Here is a 15,953-nt window from a genome sequence, read left to right on the forward strand (position 1 = left end):
AGTTTTATTTGTGATTTCTGCGTCTTTTTAAACTTTATTCAACTCAATTACAATAACAAGACCTCAGAAAGTCAACATTTGTTCGATTTACGGTGGGATTATGCAAATAAACACTCCGTTTTTCATTATATTTCATGTTACATTTGGGTTTTTTACACGTTTATCAGAAATTCTTCCTGTAAAGTCCTGTATTGAATATTTCACTGAAGTAAAGCTATGACAGCTTAATAAAAATCATTCAAAAAATTGCCAAAAATAAAGCGTTTGCTCGAATCATATTCTACAAAAAACTAAAAATTCTGTGTTTCTTGACAAAAACGTCGAGTCATGAGTGGCTCAGCTGTGAGCAACGGTCACGTGACAAAAAATCAGGAAGTATTCGGCTGAACCGGATGGAAGTTTGAATTAAAAATACAATTAATTAAATATCGACAGCATGTAGAGTCACGAGTGTTGTGAGTTCTCTGAGGTGCAGAACTTTATTTAGCAGCAAAAATAATGAACCAACAGTGAATAAAAATGAAACAGGAGCAAAGAAAAAAATCACTTTTAAGTTTGTAGAAGAGAAATAAATCTGTGAGCACTGACCTAAATGAGGCATCGATGCTTTATTTATGGGCGGATTACACAAATAAATGCTCCATTTTTTATTACACTTCATGTTAGATTTGGGTTTTTATCATGTTTATCAGGAGCTGAAATAAACAAATATATATATATATACATAGTCCTGTATTGAATATTTCACTGAAGCAAAGCTATGACAGCGTAATGAGAATTATTTAAAAAATTGCCAGAAATGAAGCGTTTGCTTGAATCATATTCTACAAAAAACAAAAAATTCTGTGTTTCTTGACGAAAACGTCGAGTCATGAGTGGCTCAGCTGTGAGCAACGGTCATGTGACAAAAAATCAGGAAGCATTCAGCTTAACTGGATGGAAGTTTGAATTAAGAATGCAGCGAAACAAGAACAGTGAGTAAAAATGAAACAGGAGCAAAGAAAAAGATCACTTTTGAGTTTGATGGTTAATTCAAAGTTTGTAGAAGAGAAATAAATCTATGAGTCCTGAGCTAAATGAGGTTTTATTTATGGGTTCTGAAGAGGCTGAAATTGTTTGAAAGTAAAGTTGTTGCTCAGATTTTGAACTTGAACTAAACCCTCCTCACAGCTTCTTTCTTTAGTTTCTGTCTTTCTTTCAGGACATTTTTCACTAAATCACTTTTGTTTTACTGTCTTGTGTTGAGACCTTGAACCAAACCGGACAGTAAACGATGAAGCAGAAGAACTTCTCCACGTCCTGACCCATCAAACTGATCCTCTTCACACATTTACCCCCTCAAACGTCTGTTTACAGCCTTCGGGGGGTAAAAACTTGGCGCGGGGACGTTTGTGAGCGCACGTCTGGCCAAGTCGAGCCGTGAAAAGAGCGACTTCATTAACATGCACGGCCGGTCGCTTCCTCTGAAACGGGCCTTTGTGGGCCAGCAGATGCTCCTCGGACGGCGGACGGAGGCAGAATGTGATCGGAGGGGGAGCAGAGGTGGACCTGAGGCGCACAGGGGGAGGCGGTCGGAGGTGTTTGTGGTCCACGTCTCACCACAAACACACCTCGGCCTCCTTAAACTGCAACGTGAAGCGTTTTGCTGTGAGCTTTAAGGAGCACAAAACGGGTTTCTGCATGTTAACGTGTTAAACAAGCATCAAAAAGAGCATCGGCTCGCTGTGTTAGCATGCTAGCATTAGCTTAGCCACTGGTTTTGGTGGTTTGATAATTCACAGCAGTGATATCTGAACCCTGAGTTTAATTAGAATGAGGTGACAATCAGTGTTGAGGAGGTTTAACGAGTTTACATTTAACGTCACTTTGCAGCAGACCTGCAGGTGAGTTCATTATGTTATAAAATGTCTAAATCAGCAATGTTTTTATAGTTTAATGTGTTTTTTTCTGTAACCAACGTTGTTTAAAGGTGGAAAATGTAAAACACAACAAAAAGTACAAAAACAAAACAGAAAAAAAAGATCACATTAAAATATTCATGTAAAACTTAGATTCTCCGTCGACATTGTGGCACAATAAGAAAAAAATCTACTGAAATATATTTGATTTTCAGGTATTACATTAAAAGTGTTGCTAATTAAAGGTGCAATTTACAGAAAAATATTTGAGCTTCAAAGTTATGTTAAAAAAAATCCTGTTAACTTCAAAATAAACTAAAAAATCCTCACAATATCTAACAAAACCTTGTTTTTCTTCTTTGTGCTGGAATTAAAAGAAAAAAATAATTTTACAAACTCGTTAAAAAAATTATGTTGAAATGTATGAGGTGGAAATTAGGAGGGCACAAATAAAAAATAAAATTAATTTTAAAAAAATCAACTGTAGGAATTAAAAATTTCAACTTTACTGAAATTGGTTAAAAAAATAAATTATAAAATAATTAAAACGTAAACAGGTTGTAATTTTCGGATGTGAGAAAAGGTTAGGAAGTAAGAAAATAAAATCTCAATGTTCTTTTAAATTATTTTCACTTAAAAAAAAGTGATCATTAAGAAATATAATAAAACTTTACTCATTTAAAAAAAATAATAATAATTTTAATTAAATCAAACAAATTGTTTCCAAAACTACCAAAACCATGATTTCAACTGAATCAGGGTTAGAATTCATATAAATCGTCATTTTAAGATGTGGAACCAGGATTTAGTGACTAATCCCACTTTGTTAGGACCCTGAGTCTGAACCCTGTCGTTTAGTTTTATGGTTTTATAGAAACTCAGAACCAGACGAGTCCGACGTTCAGCTGCTCATCATCGTTGCTCTGAACCTCTTGCTGTGAAAGACTGTCTCCTTCAAAAATTATCCAAAAATAAAGCGTTTGCTGGAATCAGATTCTGTAAAAACAAAATATTCTGAGCTTCTTGATGAAGACACAGAGTCATGAGTGGATCAGCTGAGAGCGACGGTCACATGACAGAAAATCAGGAAGTGTTGGGCTGAGCTACAGGTTGTGTTGATACAGAGCAATGAAACATGCACATAGTTCAGTATCTGCAGTCTGTAGAGTTCTGGTGGTTCTGTTTCTACAGAGGTTCAGGACTTTATGTTGCAGTAAAACCTGAGCCCAGAGTCCAGAGAGCTGAGCTGTGAATCTGTGCTGCACAAATCTTCAAACGTTGACCCGAGACGTTGAAATCTGTCACTTTGGTCTCAGACCCTGAAGCTTCTCGGCTCAGGTTCCTGTGAACTGCTGACCCAAACGGGCCGGCGCTGCACCGTCAGTAAGTCGGTGCCGGTTCGTGCAGCGCTGCAGTGGAGTGAGGGGAGGACGGCCGAGCCCATTGGTCAGCAGCTTGACCGGCAGGCTGGCTGAGCTCCCAGCAGAGACGCCCCCAGAGGGCAGCTGTATAAAGGCAGCAGGGCATCAGCAGCCTCCGCTCCCCGGATACACGCCTGCTGCTGCTGCTGCTGCTGCTGCTGCTGATCCACACGGTAAGAACAGCTTCAGCACTTTCATCACTGCTTCTGCTGCAACATGACGTTAAAAACAGGAAAGAGGTTAAAGAGTGCAGCTCAGGGATCAGATGATGTTAAACAAGTTCAGAAAGTCGTTCTGAGCTTTTAAAACATTCTTAAGTTCAAGCAGGATGTTTTTCCAGCATTTTATCACCTGGATTACAAAATAAAAGCTTCTATTTAGGCTTTTCTAAAACCTGCAGCGTCATCTCTGGATGGACGTCCTGCTTTTCTTTCACTGTCTGCAACAAAGACGTGTGAAAGGAACCAAGTTTACATGATAAAAGACACAAAAAAAAGTCTTTCTGCAGAATGAGACCTAAAAGTTCAGAATTTTTTTCCTCACTTTCATTTTCAGGTCAGCTGTTTTGTATTTAGGTGCAAAATTAGACTTTATCTGTTATGTTTTATTACTTTTTCTCCTGAAAGATGATTTTAAACACAGAAAAAGATGTAAAGTTAAAAACAACTTCAATTTGGTTCGATTTCAGATCATCTTCCTGAGCTCGTGTGTGTTTGTTTGGTTAAAGCAGGTTATTTACTTTTATTCAGTTTGTTGTTCACAGTTTTTAACATCTTTCTGTATCTGTAATAGAAAAANAAGATTGAAGTGTGTATTATTTAGTAAATATTAAATGCATTGAATCTGCACATTCTGACAGAAAACCATCGACTGCTACATAATTGTTTGGTGATGAATCGACTCGCTCACATGTTTCCTGATATGAAAACTTTTCTTGACATGACGTGATGCAGAGAAGATGCTCAGGATACTTTAGAGTTGGCGTCATTGCATAGTTTGTCCAGCAGAGCGGCTCCACTGTTGTCTATAATCCGGCCTGCAGCGCATGTAGCAGAGAACGAGTCCAGCTCTGATGCGTTTCTGGCTGATTAGTGAGATCCATTCTTGGAAAGAATCGTTTCATCTGTGGGTCGATATGTTTGAGTTTTTCGCTCCCTGATGAGTCGGTCGAGCTCCACACAGCGAACAGGAAACCACGACCGAGCCGCTAAACCTCGTCTTTCCTCTCAGCTCTCTCTCTTCAGGCGACTGTCCTCCTCCAGGTCCAAGCAGGCGGACGACGGGGGTCCGACCCCGGCCGAGGCTCCCGTCCAGGGGGAGCCTCCAGCTCCAGCCTGCGGGCCTCACCAGGGAGGAGCTGTGCAGCCACCTGGAGCAAGCCGAGGGCCTCGCTCTGGGGCCTGCACGGTGCTGTGAGCCGGTACCCTTCATCACCCAGATGTGAAGACGCTCAAGGAGAACAAACCTGAACGGATCTGCCGTTCTGTGCTGTTTAAAGGAATACTCCACTGAAAATCTCACAGAATCCAAATCCTGAACACAGACTTCACACAGAAACTAGAAGCGTCTTTTTAAAAAAAGAGTGTTTTCAGCTCAATCATCAGAACCTGAGCAGGTTTATCTCCACCGTGTTTACTGTAGCTCCACAGAGGACAAAACGAACGAGCTGGAGTTACACAGAACTGCTTTTCTTCCAGATTTTAACTGAAATCAAGTAGCTACCGTCCCTTTATCAGCTACACTTATGCATGAAAACGAGAGAGTACAACAGCTTGAGAGCGCACGAGAAGTTCATGTTTAATATTAAAACTGATAAAAAANGCTGATTTCTTTTAATATCAGAAAAACATCAGATTTTCTGCTCATGACGGGAATAAAATCCCAGCGGACCAACTTTATGTGAAAGATAAAGTCATTGAGCTGCATCGATGAACTGATCCTCAGAACGACACTCTGAGGTTCTGCTGAGTTTTGCTTCTTTTGGTCCCGTTCAGGGTGAACACACCGATGACGATGACCGACCTGGAGACCTCGATGGCCACCATCATCGCCGTGTTTCAGAAGTACTCGGAGAGGGAAGGAGACAAGCACAAGCTGAAGAAGAACGAGCTGAAGGACCTGCTACACGACGAGCTCCCGGATCTGATGGCGGTGAGGCAGAACCTTTTCTATTTGCTAGTCACAGCACGTTAGCTTCCTTTCTGAGGCCCGCTGTCCCGACCTGAACCCGTCCTCCCTCCCCCGCAGCACGTCAAGGACCAGGCGGCGCTGGACAACCTGATGGAGAGCCTGGACGCCGACGGAGACGCCGAGTGTGACTTCCAGGAGTTCATGACATTCATCGCCGCGGTTACCGTCTGTTGCCACGACTTCTTCGAGCACGAGGACGAGTAAGGGGGCGATGGCGGCGGCGACGGCGGCGGCGGAGACAAAAGGGGAGCTGCAGTAAATTATGAGGGAGCCTAGCAACGCACAAACTGTCGACGCCTTCGGAGCAGCGCCGGGTGGAGGGAACACGAGGCTGGTGGCTCGCCAGAACCCCAGTCGAGTCGTCGCCTCGTGTGAAACCAACCTCGTCTTCTGTCTCTAAACCCCTAAACGGCTTGTAAAATCTTCAAAAAAGTGGCACTAAAGCTTGTGAGAAAAGTAGCCGAGCAGGAAGTAGCTGAAATATTGGTTAGGACGACTTTCAGAGGCCGTAGTCGGCTCTGAACTGGGCTCTCTGAAGAATCCGACAAGTGTCTGCTAGCTTGTGGCTACCAACTTTGGCAGCCAGGATTAGCCACAAAGCAGTCAGTAGTGAAGGATTCTTCTCTTCAGAGCCCTTAAGTTTTCATTCCTGTGCTACTAAAACCTTCACTTTAAATCAAGCTGGATGGAAGTTTGGTAAAGTGTCGACAAGGTTTGGGGAGCGGCTGCTACTTTTGGCGGCAAGTGGCCCGGCGGAAGTAGTTTGTAAGTTTGTCTACACGTAATCTGAAGACAGTTTTCCGGCTCGTAGATTACACAAATCCATAAATAGATCCGTAGGTTTTGAATGTTAGCCACTAAATGGAGGAAGTGGCTAACAAGCTAATCAAGTAGCCACTCTGAAAACAACTACTCAAAGCGATCTGTGTTTGAAAAACCTTGTTGACTATCAAATATTGAGAGTAAATTAGGTATTAACGATATTTAACTGGCTAGTAAAAGCTAGCTTAGCTGCTATTGACGAGCTGCTTAAAAGCTGGATTTCAAACTAAAAGCATTTAAACGGCTGGTAACATTGGACTTTTTTCTGTTATTCTGACACCAATCATCCATTTGATGTTTTGCACTTCAAATCTTAGGTGGCCACTGAACTGAGAAAGTGGCTAACGCGTTAATCGAGTATCGTAGCCACAAGAATCAACCTGAAGATGTTTGAAAAGTGTAGCTGACTATCAAATATTGAACGCGGCTCGTAGGTTTGACTGCACTTAATTTAGCTTGAGAAGTTCTGTGAGGCTAACAGATTTGATAATGAGCTATTGTGACGGCCACCAAACTGAGAAAGTGGCTAACGAGTTAATCAACTCCAAAAGGCACTTGTGTCTGTAAAACATGTTGTTCACGTCATAAAATTGGCCAGTAAGTTAGACATGGCGTTAAAATTATGAATCGGCTAGTAAAAGTTTTAAAATGGCTTGTAAGTGTTAGCGACTGAAGCTGCTACTTCGTTAGCAAACCGCAAAAGTATTCGTTAAGTTTGTCCTTGTTTTAAAATGTTTTTCTTTCTTTTCTCGTTACAAAAAATACATCTGGTCGATTTTGGAAAAAAAAGATTTTGCACTTGAAATGTGAGGAGGTGAAACTGAAGACGTGGCTAACAAGTTAGCAGCCCCAACAATCAAGCGACTATCTAAAGGAGGCTGAAAGTCTAGACGACTAGTAGGTTAGCTGTCATAGTAAAACTGGTTAGCTTGTTTTGAGTTTTAGCTAATTTTACTCTATAAAATGTAAACATTTTGCATAATTTAGTGTTATGTTGTTAAATAAAAATCCGGCTTATTAAACCTGTATGATGCTAGTAAGTTTGTCTGTTTTACGTGTTCATTTATCTGGTGTTGATATGTTGTTTTTTAGCTTTTTTTTGGATATAGGAGTCCTTTGGGATTTTTTTTAGGTAGCTAACAAACAAGTAATCAGATTTCGTCACTAAAATAATCATAAAACGTTGGGATTTAGTCGTCGCTGCTGCCTGTCGCCGGGTTTAGTTTGTCTTTAGCGCAAACTGTCAAACAATCTAGAAACGACGTGAGTAGATGTGAAAACGGTGTGGAGCAGGAGATCTGGTCTGACGTGTACCGTGAAATGTGGACTGCTGGTTTGTTTGGACGTCGATGATGTGAAATGAATTAAATTATCAGTTTGAGACTCCGAGTTTGTGGCTGTTTTTGCAATTAAAATGAAAATGTTGCTTTAAAAGAACGCAGGTTATCAAATGATTCTGCTGATTCTGGGTTGTCATGAATAAACGTGTGCACAGAAACACTACAGCGGTCTGTTCATAGCGGTTCTGCAGAGCTGCTCAACCATAAAGCTTCATGTAAATGTTGTTTTTCTCCTTGTTTTCAACTCTAAAGCTTCAACTCAGCTGGAAAACATCAATTTAAAAGCAAACTGATCATGTTGACAGGAAGCTAAATATTCAACAAGCTTTATGAACAAAACAACGTGTCTTTAAAAAGGCTTTTAGTTGTTTAAAATGCACTGGACTGCAGGTGTTTCCTGACTGAAATCATGACAAACTGAACTCCAGGACTGATTTAACTCCTAAAAAACGTTTTATTTTTGCTGCTAGCAGATGTTTTATAAACTGGATCTGAGGCAATATTTTTTTTATTGTAGAAAAGCCAAAGAAATGGAACATAAAGACCAGAAAAGTGCAGCTGTTGGTCTCTGAAATGGTGTAAAACTGTTTAAATATCCCAATAAAAAGTCATATTTGTAGCTCATGTTTACTTTAGACAACACTGGCTAAAATACAAATAAAGTCAATTAAATAAATATGTAAGTAATAAATAAGCAACATGACTAAAAATGTCATAAAATCTACATAAATATATAAATTGGCCATCTCATCTCAAGCTTTTATCATATTTGGAATAAAAGTTCATTTGAAGCAAGTTTGTTGGAAATGTACTAGTTTGCTGTTCACAACCTAACTTGTTCATGTCAATCTTTTGTTTTCTGTAATTTCATTGGATGATGTACCTGTAATATCCAATCAGAGGTAAGATGGGCGTGGCCTAACGTGGAACGTGTGAGAAATCTTTTAATAAGTCAGTCTGGTGAATAAATAGTCTCTAAAACAGGTGGATACGGACTCTGCTGGTTCGTTTTGGACTTTTCTAACCCGATGTAAAGTGAGTACTTGATGTATTTATGTTTATGCGCTCAGACGGAATGTTTTGTCCAGAAAATGCTAACCGCGACTAGCGACGAAGCATGCTAACGCTAAGGCTAGCCTTGTGTTTTACTCCGGTGTGTAAAGTATGTATGGAGGCATAAATTAGATTTCAGAAATAAAGAGAGACTTTTAAATGTACAGCGGACCGAGGACACTTTCTTTGGGCCCCTGGTGTGGATGAGAAGTCGTCTTTGGCCGTCTGGTCTGTCTGGTGAAGCCTGCTGGAGCTGCTGCCGCGCCGCCATCAAGCTCACGGACACGGTCACGTCTCGCGCTGCCTGCTAGCCGCTAGCTGCTAGCTGCTAGCCCTGTCGACCGTGAGTACCACGTTTTACGGCCTCACCCAGGCAGCATCAGGCCTGCAATGATATAAGACTGAACCGAAGATAACAGGGTAACAAAAAGGAAAACGTCACAAGTGAATTGTCTTCTTTTTACTAAAAATCTACTTTCTGCATTTGACTTTCCTGGTTTGTGTCGCATGTTAGAGGTTACAGTGAGATTATCAGGTTGCTAAGCTAAATTTAAATTATTCTTCGACCACGTTTACACATAACCAGTATTTTGAAAAATAACATCATTCACACCAGATAATTTTCAAAAACATCTTCATCCACACAAACCTGCATAAACCCGTCGTTAAGAGCTGCCAGACCTGTAGGGGGCAGTGTAACGAGAAACATATGCTAGCCAATCAGAATCCTGGAACAAACAACAAATTACTTCCTGTTACTTCAGCGATATCGGCATGAGGGTCGTTTGTCCAAACGTTGCTTTAACAGCGTCCATTTCTAACACAGCAGCCAAACTGTAAACATGGCCGCACGCTGATGACGCTTTAGTCGCTAACTCAGGGTTCTCGTCAGCGTTATGATGGAGTAACGGCTCGTTACGCTGATACGCTGTTGTCGAGGGTATGTTGCAGGAAAATATTTAACAACAAGCGCCGGTGGAGTTTCTCTACCGTTGTCCTCGTTGCTAACGCTGCTATTTGCTAGCGTATTTGCCGCTAACCGTTAGCAGCATTCGCAAAGACTAAAAAGAATCCTGTCAAGGACCCTGATACCGTGACGTCTCCTCCCGTCTACATGCAAACGTACAGACAGTGTTTTTCCAAATCTCTATTGTGGCCGGAGTTTTCAGATGTGATCGTTTTCGGTGACTCGTAGCTTCGTTTACGTGTGAACCAAACGCCCGTTGATATATCACCGTTTCTGCTACGTGTGAACGTGGCCTCAGTGGGGTTTAAAAGGAGTGTGTTTATTATTTAAGTGGAGGCAACATCAAGTCATAATTTACATTAAAGTTCTAGGACCATTTTCCTGTTGTATCGCCTGTTTACTAGGTTTATTTAATAGATAGTAATAGTACTCAAAGCCCCGCCCACAGTATTAACGAGAGTGTTCATACATTAGCTACATGGGATGGGTGTTACAGACGTGAATATGAATCCTGAAATTACTCATTCAGTCACATTCTTCATCTTCACAGTGTCGACTTGAGTAAAACCCCTCGCTCTTTAAGCATCTGGATAATGTTTCAGTGACGTAAAACATTATTTTAACATTTTTTAAACACTCAAACAGAAGTTATAAATGTAAAAGCTGTGATAAGGAGGTTAAGATTCTGCTCCTGTTGGACATGAAGGCAAAACAGCAACACGACAAAGCGGTGCTAACAGAAAGCTTTGTGAGTCAGGATTTAGGATTGTTTGCGATTTCACCATGGATCTGCGGAAACAGCAGCCGCGTCGAAGTCGGCAGTGATCCCATGTGAACTAGCATCACTGGTGGTAAGAGGTGAGTCTACAGCTCGTACTTGAATCACACTTTATCTGTGAAGTGTCCGAGGTAGAGCGCACACCACTCGCTTTAAAGGTGCAGATTTCTCACAAATGTCGCTCTTTTTGCTCAGATTCGGTTCCCCGGGACTCGTTCCTCTTCCTTAGAATTAAACTTCAAGTCGAGGCGTCGCTATTTTGACATCGTTTGGGAGATTTAACGCTCGACACAGGTGGTACTTGACACATTTCAGACAAAGTGCTGCAGGAGCGCTGGGAGCAGAGTGTCGCTGCACAGGGAGGCTTCTGTTGTTTTCAGGGTGTTACAGCCAGTTTGTCTTCCTTCATTTTGTTTGTTGGTTGTCTGTCTGAACACCACCAGCTTTAGTTTGAGGGTTTGTGAGGCTAAAAGGAAGAAATAAAAGTGTCCGTCTACGGCTCGTAGCGGTTGATTGTTTTTCGGTGTTAAGCGGCGTCTCTGGAGAGTCTCTGAAATGTTGTGATGCTTCTTTACAAACTCGGGTCAAGTTGGAGGAGCGAATTCCTGCCTGATTGTTTCACATCTCGTCCTCTTCTTCCTCTTCTTCCTCCGCGCAACTGTTTTTATTTATCGGTCGACTGGAAGCAGTTTGCGCAAGAAACTCGAGCAACTCATGGAGAGGGAGAAGTAAATGCACTTTTCTTCAGAGAGTGGCTGACAGATTATTCAGGAGGGTGAGGATTAGTGAACGTGTGCACGGACACACACACACACACACAAAGAGGAACGAGTGTGTGTTCACAGATGATGCAAGAGGCGTCGTCAGCTGCACACTTTCAGACATCTGCAGGCTGTTTAGCATCGGAGAGGTGGAGTCAGCGCCGCGATTGGCCGGAGGGGGAAACGATCCCGACCCTGGGGACCGACACCACACCCATCTGCAAGTGTGTGTGCATGAGTTATGTGTGTGTGTGTGTGTGTGTTGTCTAGCATACACTCTGTTGTGTTTCTCCTGCTCAGAGCTGCCTGCTGACTCTCAGAACTGGTGAGTTTCTCTTCACATTCTGTCGTTTTTGGGTTTTTTTCTTTCTCTGCTGCATAAAAGTTGTTGCAATCATTCAACAATCCGTCCTCGCTGAGTCAAACTGTGGCTGTTTATGTTCGCTTTTCTCATTTTCCAAGCTGAATATGTTCAATTAAACTTCTTGAACAAATGCAAACACAAGTCAATAAGATGTGATAGTTGGGCGGCTGAAGCCTGGCGTCACGCTCTGCAGCTGTGGGAGAGTTGAGCGCCTCTTGTTGTGGAGACAAACACTCGGATGCATTTTGATCCCATTCCCTGGAGTTCATGATTCAGTGTGTGAAAAGCTGAGGGCGCAAAGTTCCCGTAAAAGGGCTCCATTGTTTGGCGAGATCTGGTGATTGTTTTGTCACTTGGATGCTTCGAGAGGTCGACGCATCCTGACGCGACTGTTGGTAAATATTTAGGATTCAAGACTGATTTTCATGTGTTCAGACAGAATCTTCCTCCAGACAGCTTTGTGCTTGTCAAACAATCACCGGTCGATCATTTATTCAGCTCATAAATCATTTAAAGAATCTCCAAACTCCACTAATGCTGCTCAGTGTCCAGCTAATTCCCTGAACTACATCAGTCATGATCACAAGGATATGAAACGTGACTGTACCGGCGTGGGAAGTTCTTGATTATCGTCTAAATTTCAAATACAAATCCAGCTGCAAACTACAGGATAGCAATCAAACCTTTAAAAGGAAGCAAATCTGTAATAATAATATGATCCAGGTCAGGAATCTTTGGTCATTTAGCGCAAAACTGTGCACGACTTTCTTGGAAATATCAAGTCAATCAAGTCAACTTTAGTTATGTTTTAAAACACCACATGGATGCCAAAAATAATGTGCATAAAGCAAGACCAAAAACAGGTTAAAATGCGACTCATTCATCGCCACCATTAGGTTTCCAAAAGAATGGCTACCTTAAGGTGTCCCTGATGTGGGACGTATCCCATCCATCCACCCCGACCTCCTCCCTGCATGCTCCAGATGGACTCATGTCATAATCCTTTGAGCCACAGATTGTATATCAGCCACCATCCTGGCAGTTTTGGACTCCTAACTCCTAAATTAGCATATACAGCGTCGCTAAGGGAAGCCATGCAAACAACACGTCCTTGATGATACACAACTTTTAGCCTCGATATAATTTAAATGGACAGCTGATGTAAAAGTTCCCTCCTCGCTCAGCGGTCATAAACGACGAACTTATGTAAAGAGACCAAAACCAGTTTTGTACGCGGCCGTAAACACGTTTCCTTTGTGCTGTGAAGTCGGACGTTTTAACACGGAGGTCAACGGGGACCGACCTGCTGTTGGAGGCGGCCTCAAGTGGCCATTAGAGGAACTGCAGCTTCTGGCAGATTCTTTTTTTGCTGCCTGATCCAATCAGTTTGGAAAATAAAACATTAAAACCACAACTTGAGGCCAACAGAAACGTGTACGTTTAACATTTTGCTTAAAAATGTCACCGGAAAGAGGAACGATTGAGCTGCAGCACGACTTTTTAAACTGGCCTTAATGTTTGAACAGTTAGTAGCAGCGACAGAGAAGATCCTTTTTAAGAAACTGAGGTGAATGTTAGCATTAAATTACCTCCGAGATAAATCAATTCAAATATCTGCTGCATAAGACGTGAGTAAAGGCTTATCCTGGCACAACGTCAGCATCTGTTCACTTCCATCCAGACGTTCATGTCTCCATATTCTGACGTCTTCTTCCTTTCCGCCTCCTGCAGAAACCCCTCGCAGCTTGACGTCAGCATGGATCCGACCCCGACTGCAGAACCGTTCACGACTGTAGAACAGTACATGTCTGAACGTCCGACTCCAACACCAGCCGAGGTTCTGACTCCTGAAGTTCTGACCCAGACAACAGCCACAGGTGCGTTCATGTGCGCGAGGAATCCTTTAAACGACGTACTGGGAAATTCTCTCATCGGTTTTCTGGCAGAGTTAGACGAGAAGATTGTCACCAGTTGACTGTTAGCTTAGCTTAGCTTAGCTTAGCGAACAGAATCAAAGGGAGGCTCGGTGTTTGGTGATGCTGTTGCTAACCTGCTAATTAGTTTGTTTTTAAAGGAAAAATTTTAATAAAATGAGCAAAAATAATTAAACCAACCTGACGAAGAACCCCAAAAGAACAAATAAGTGCATTTTAATCTGTAAACATGAACTTCATGTCACGTTAAAGTCCACGTAAAGACAATTTGTTTCTCAGCACATTGAACATGAACCAAAACCGTCTCCAGTAAACATGAATGCTGCTTGTTCTTCATGATTTTAAAACCTAATTTCATAAACCATGTTGATTTTTTTAGTCATTCAGACGTTGCTTGGTGCTTAAAAATCAGTTTTCTGTGGTCGCAGAAATTAAAAATACACTTTTTTTTTACTCCTTTACTCGCTTAAATCTATGAACTTGTTAATTTTTAGGTTAATTAAATGTCTTCTTTGGTATAAAAAACTAAAAACACACATTTTTTTTATCGACTTTCAGCGTGTTCCCACTGGAGCCGGATGTTTCAGGTGTTTCTAGAGATTTACTGCCTCCTTTTATTTCAGTTTTAACTTCTTTACAAGCTCACACAGCGAGAGACTGCAGAGAGAGGAATGAAGCAGGTGCTGCTAGCTGAGCTAAGCTAAGCTGTAGCTTCTTATTGCTAGCATGAGACACATTAACGATGTTCAAAAAGTTTTAAAACGCATTTATTAAAACGAAGGATGCTGAAAGAACGTTCGTCTACTTGGAGGAGATTCAGGTTCCTGACTGATGCGGCTCAAAGACGAACCTCCTTGTGTTGGTGCACCAGAACCACGTCTGGTCGGCCCTCTGAGGGCTTCATGATGACAGAAGGCGGTTTGCAGGACGCCGGCTGTGCAGGAGGTGTCGGTGCTCAGCAGGGAGTGTCTTATCAGCCTCGAGTCGGTTTGGGATGGAGCCAGCGTGACGCCTCGGGGGCCTGTCGCTATGGAGATAAGGGGAGCAACCAGGGCCGAGGAGGGCCGAGGAGGGCCAACGCAGGCTATGAACAGCTCCGTCCCCTGGAAGCTCATGTACGACTGACCTGCAGCTTGGGCCGCGATACGTCAATGAAATGATGATGCTTTTTCTGCAGTACGACATCCGGTCATGTGATTACAGCGTTAATAAAGCATTCAATCTAAACGACATTCTGAAAAATAATCCATCCATCATAGGTTTTACTCTTTTATTGGCTTTAATCTGCTGAAACATCTGGATCCACCGGGGCCACACGAATAATAATATTAATTTATGTCACTATAACGATATCATACAGCATAAAACGACATGTCTGACTTCTTCCTGCTTCTAGTTTGTGTCTCCGTCGAGGTGCAGGACTTTACGTTGCAGCGAAAAACGAGTCAACAGTGAGGAAAGATGTAAAAATCAAATGTTTAACGTCATAAACGGCGATCTACGGCGGCTCTGAGGTGACGGCCGGACCGACAAAAACAATTTTTTAAAAAGGAAAACATCAACTTGAACGAGAAAAAAGGGAAAGACAACAAAAAAGAGAACATAACCTTTAAAAAACACTTTTCTTAACGTGTTTTTTTTCTACATTGTCGTTTGTTTTCTGATTTAAACACAAATAGAAAAAAAGCCACTTTTATTTATCATGTTTTTTAGATTTTTGTAACTTAAATTGTCAAAAAAAGTAGTTTTTTATAATTTATGTCACTGTAACGGTATCATTTAGCATTAAAAGACGTTTCTGAGTTCTTCCTACTGGTCTGTGTCTCCGTGGAGGTTCAGGACTTTATGTTGCAGTGAGAAACGAACCCAGGAGTGAAAACGTCACTAGAGACTCGCTGCAAGGGCGTTGTGTTTGTGTTTGTGTTTGTGTGAGGCTCTAAAATAGACGGCAGGCGTTTGAATGCCACGCATGGTCGGAGTCTGAGCCGAGAAAAAACCAAACCAGCTGCCGTGTGTCCTGTAACGAGACGTGGAGGCCGAACATCACAGCCAGTTTCTAAACTCAGAGCTTCCTCCTCCAGAGAGTCCCACGTGGAGCTCTGCAGCTCTGGAGCTTCTGCTGCAGAAACTGAAGGACGGAGTTGAAGTTTAACGTCTGAACTTCCCCGAGCTGAACGTCTGTTTGTGTCTTTGCAGGCGTGGAGGTGGACGGTGGAGACTTGGCGGCGTTAATCGGAGGTGAGGCCTGAACGCTGGATGCAACGTGATGATTTGTCCAACTTCACCTGACAGCAGCGTGTATCAGTGACTCTGTGATGACTTTTAAATCCTGTGTAGGGTTCAGATTAAGAGTGTAGAAGTTTGGGAAGTTATTGAGGAAACTTCCTGGAAATGCAAAGGTTCCACCAAACCAACAGTTAAATCC

At 42.1% G+C, this 15,953-nt stretch overlaps 3 protein-coding genes across 3 annotated transcripts in view; all 3 read left to right on the top strand.

The window, feature by feature from the left end:
- Positions 1-4,940, top strand: part of LOC103360216 (uncharacterized protein DDB_G0286299-like) — a 12,417-nt gene extending 7,477 nt beyond the window's left edge. The window contains exon 5 of the mRNA XM_008285900.1: positions 4,550-4,940. Coding sequence (XP_008284122.1) covers positions 4,550-4,735 — 186 coding nt within the window. The 3' untranslated portion in view covers positions 4,736-4,940. The remainder of the gene's footprint in view (positions 1-4,549) is intronic.
- s100b (S100 calcium binding protein, beta (neural)) lies at positions 3,441-7,720 on the top strand. Its single transcript, XM_008285887.1, has 3 exons — positions 3,441-3,492; positions 5,314-5,470; positions 5,567-7,720. The coding sequence occupies exons 2-3, from the start codon at positions 5,327-5,329 to the stop codon at positions 5,711-5,713; spliced, it is 291 nt and encodes a 96-aa protein (XP_008284109.1). The 5' UTR covers positions 3,441-3,492; positions 5,314-5,326; the 3' UTR covers positions 5,714-7,720.
- A 3,731-nt stretch (positions 7,721-11,451) lies between these two features.
- LOC103360206 (small cell adhesion glycoprotein-like) overlaps positions 11,452-15,953 on the top strand; it is an 11,401-nt gene continuing 6,899 nt past the window's right edge. The window contains exons 1-3 of the mRNA XM_008285889.1: positions 11,452-11,555; positions 13,326-13,471; positions 15,725-15,766. Coding sequence (XP_008284111.1) covers positions 13,351-13,471; positions 15,725-15,766 — 163 coding nt within the window. The 5' untranslated portion in view covers positions 11,452-11,555; positions 13,326-13,350. The remainder of the gene's footprint in view (positions 11,556-13,325; positions 13,472-15,724; positions 15,767-15,953) is intronic.

Source organism: Stegastes partitus, unplaced genomic scaffold (genome assembly GCF_000690725.1).
Source record: "Stegastes partitus isolate 25-593 unplaced genomic scaffold, Stegastes_partitus-1.0.2 Scaffold421, whole genome shotgun sequence".
NCBI lineage: Eukaryota > Metazoa > Chordata > Actinopteri > Pomacentridae > Stegastes > Stegastes partitus.